The 2,794-nt window shown below is 45.6% G+C and overlaps 1 protein-coding gene across 3 annotated transcripts in view; it reads left to right on the top strand.

The window, feature by feature from the left end:
• Positions 1–2,794, top strand: part of PDE8B (phosphodiesterase 8B) — a 256,270-nt gene that overhangs the window by 171,643 nt on the left and 81,833 nt on the right. For all 3 annotated transcript variants that reach the window (XM_012721817.1, XM_012721816.1, XM_004678190.2), the window contains one exon: positions 2,009–2,068. In XM_012721817.1, coding sequence (XP_012577271.1) covers positions 2,009–2,068 — 60 coding nt within the window. The remainder of the gene's footprint in view (positions 1–2,008; positions 2,069–2,794) is intronic.

Raw genomic sequence — 2,794 nt, 5'->3', positions numbered from 1 at the left:
TGGGGAGCAGAACAGGCAGGTGGACTGAAATACACTGCTGAGGGGAGCAGCCGGTGGGTCAGGAGAGGTCTGCTGAGCCACGTGAGTCAGCTCCCTGGCCAAGGTTTTTACTCTTGCCGAGGTAGCTGTGACTAGCTTCGTAATGCTGTGCCTTAACTCCTGCGCCACCAGGGAGGGCCCCCCTCCAGCTTCCTAAGCCCTCCCTTCAGAGAAAGGGATCTGTACCCTTTTTAAAAATGGTAAATCCCCATCTGCTTATGTACCATCCTGTTTGTTCTAAATAGGCCAACCGCCTCCATGTGAAAACCATAGCTTGTTAACATCTGGAAGCTTGTCCTGCACTTGGGAAGAGTGAAGATGCTAAAAGAACATAAACAAACCAACAAACACGTAGATGAAAGTAAAAAACCAAGCAACCAAGGACATGTACTTTTTTGATTTATGAGGATGGGAGAGAAAATAATATTTTACCATTGCTTAGAAAAGGAATTGCAAATTGAGGGAAAGGGAGAAAAAACAAAAGGAAAAGTTTTAAGCATGGGAAAATTTGATGAAAACAAATTTAGGAGCAGAGAGAGAGGAAAAATATTTACTAAAATAAACACAAGCCACTACTATTTGTATAGAATATAAACAAGTGGAAAATTCCAGTAATCATTCTTGAGGCATGTACTTTGCACTCCGCTTTGAATAAAGGCAGTGACAAAGGCTTTGGGATTTATTCCCAAAGCAATTTCTAAAATATTTTTTGGGATTAGGATAGTTTTACATTCGTTTATTTACCTTCATTTCCGTCCAGCTTTGTACTGCCAATGAATGCTCATGATAAGGCTATCTCATTCTTTGAAAAATATGATTTGTTAAATTATAAAATACTTGAGTATTCACAATGGTAGAGGGGAGCAGCGGGCGGGTCAGGAGAGGTCTGCCACGCCATGGCAGGCGGGGATCCGAACTCATGCAGAAGTGGCTTTAGCTTTTCAGTGCTGTGCTTTAACCCGCTGCGCCACCAGGGAGGGCCGAGAAAGGGACATTTTTTAAAGAGACTTCAGAAATATTGGTGTGCCCTCTGGCCTCGGCCATGGTCTCTCTGAGCCTGTGGATCCTGATGCTTAGAAGTCCAGCTAATTAAAAATAAAAATACTCACCCTGTGTTTGCAGCCAGAGGTGTTAGATGGTGGCTCACTCCTGGTGCCTGTGGGCAGCGTGGCCTGCAGCCTGGTGTGCCGCCACTTATGAGGAGATACAACTGGGGTGAATAATTTATTTGTGGTAAACATGGGTAAGAAGAGCCTTCTTATTTCTTACGCTAAAACATGAAGGGAAGAAAAATAGGCTCTAACATAGAAACAGTTTGTGAAACCATAGGCGTGCTTTAACATGCACATTTGGGAGAAATTTTAGTGCTTGAAATTTCAGAGTAGGTGCTTGGTAAGTAATGCATGAATTGTTTTCTTCCGTAAAACAGTACGTGCTTATTGGCAAAACCCATGTACTTACAGTAAAAATAACCCAAAATCCCACTTAGCATTTGAGGCTATTGCCTCCCAGACATTCTCCATATATATGAATGTACTTTTTTTTTAAGGATTTATTTACGCATACAGAACTGGGGTACAGGCCAGAGGTGCAGGGTGGTGAGAGGATTCGCCAGAGACACAGTGGGGAGCAGAACAGGCAGATCAACAAAGTTCACTGCTGAGGGGAGCAGCGGGTGGGTCAGGAGAGGTCTGCCTCGCCATGTGGGTCACCTCCCGGCAGGGATCAAACTCATGCTGAAGTGGCTTTAGCTTCTTAGTACTGTGCTTTAACCCACTGCGCCACCAGGGAGGGCCCTGAATGTACTTTATTTTTTAAAAGCCCGGGGTAGACTGTGTAAGTGTCGTAAGCTGCTTCCATGCCAGTGCTGTGGGCCCTCTGATGCAGCTGCCACAGCAACTTCACGTACTTGTCTGTGAATTTGGGTTGTTCAAGGCTCCAGCATCTCATGTGCTGTCTCTTTATTTAGCAGGTTTCTTCGGCGGAGGTGCGCATTGGGCCCATGAGACTGACACAGGACCCTATCCAGGTAAGTACCTTACTCAGTAGGGGTATCGTTTTCAGAACACAGTCACGTGTACCCTTTATGTGGAGTCTTCTGGTATACCAGCAGAGAGCTACCTTGCCCCTCTGTGCAACCATACATACATTGTGGGGGAGGGGTGTGTGTATCTGTCTCTATTTAATTTTTTTTAAATGAACATCACACTTGAGAACTCAGATTGTTCCCTTGAAGAATTAAGCATCACTTTACCTTGATGTAAATAAGTTGATTGCCTGTTGGGTTGTAAGGGAGAAAAACCAACTCTTCCACCAAAAAAAAAAAAAAAAAAAAGTCTGTTCTACCTCCTGCTGCAGTTCCAGAAGGAAGAAACTGCATGATACTGGCTGTCCTGGGAGCCACCACTGGGTGTGCACCATGATTCTGCCTGGTGACCTGGCATGTTCCACTTCATGTCTGTGCCCAGGGCCCTGCCTGGAAAGTAGAGATGACAGTGTACTCCCATGGGGAGTGGTATCAAGTTCCTAGAACACTGCCTGGCAGTGGAAGGTGCTCAGATGTAACTACTGCTGTTGGCTGGGAAGAGAAGATGGCAAGAGGCACCGCTCTTTCCTGTCCCTTGTGGCTTCAGCCAAGAGGCCTTCTTGGGCTCTGGGAGACTTGGGCTCCAGGAGAGCAGAGCAGCATTGACAATGACACTCTGACAATGACAGCAGCTTTGTCCCCTCCAGCTTCTGGTTTTGGGGTTTTTTT

This window comes from Condylura cristata, unplaced genomic scaffold (assembly GCF_000260355.1).
Source record: "Condylura cristata isolate star-nosed mole 26May11 unplaced genomic scaffold, ConCri1.0 scaffold00007, whole genome shotgun sequence".
In the NCBI taxonomy this organism is placed as follows: domain Eukaryota; kingdom Metazoa; phylum Chordata; class Mammalia; order Eulipotyphla; family Talpidae; genus Condylura; species Condylura cristata.
The sequence above is the reverse complement of the archived record's forward strand: the minus strand, read 5'-3'. Positions and strand labels throughout refer to the sequence as shown.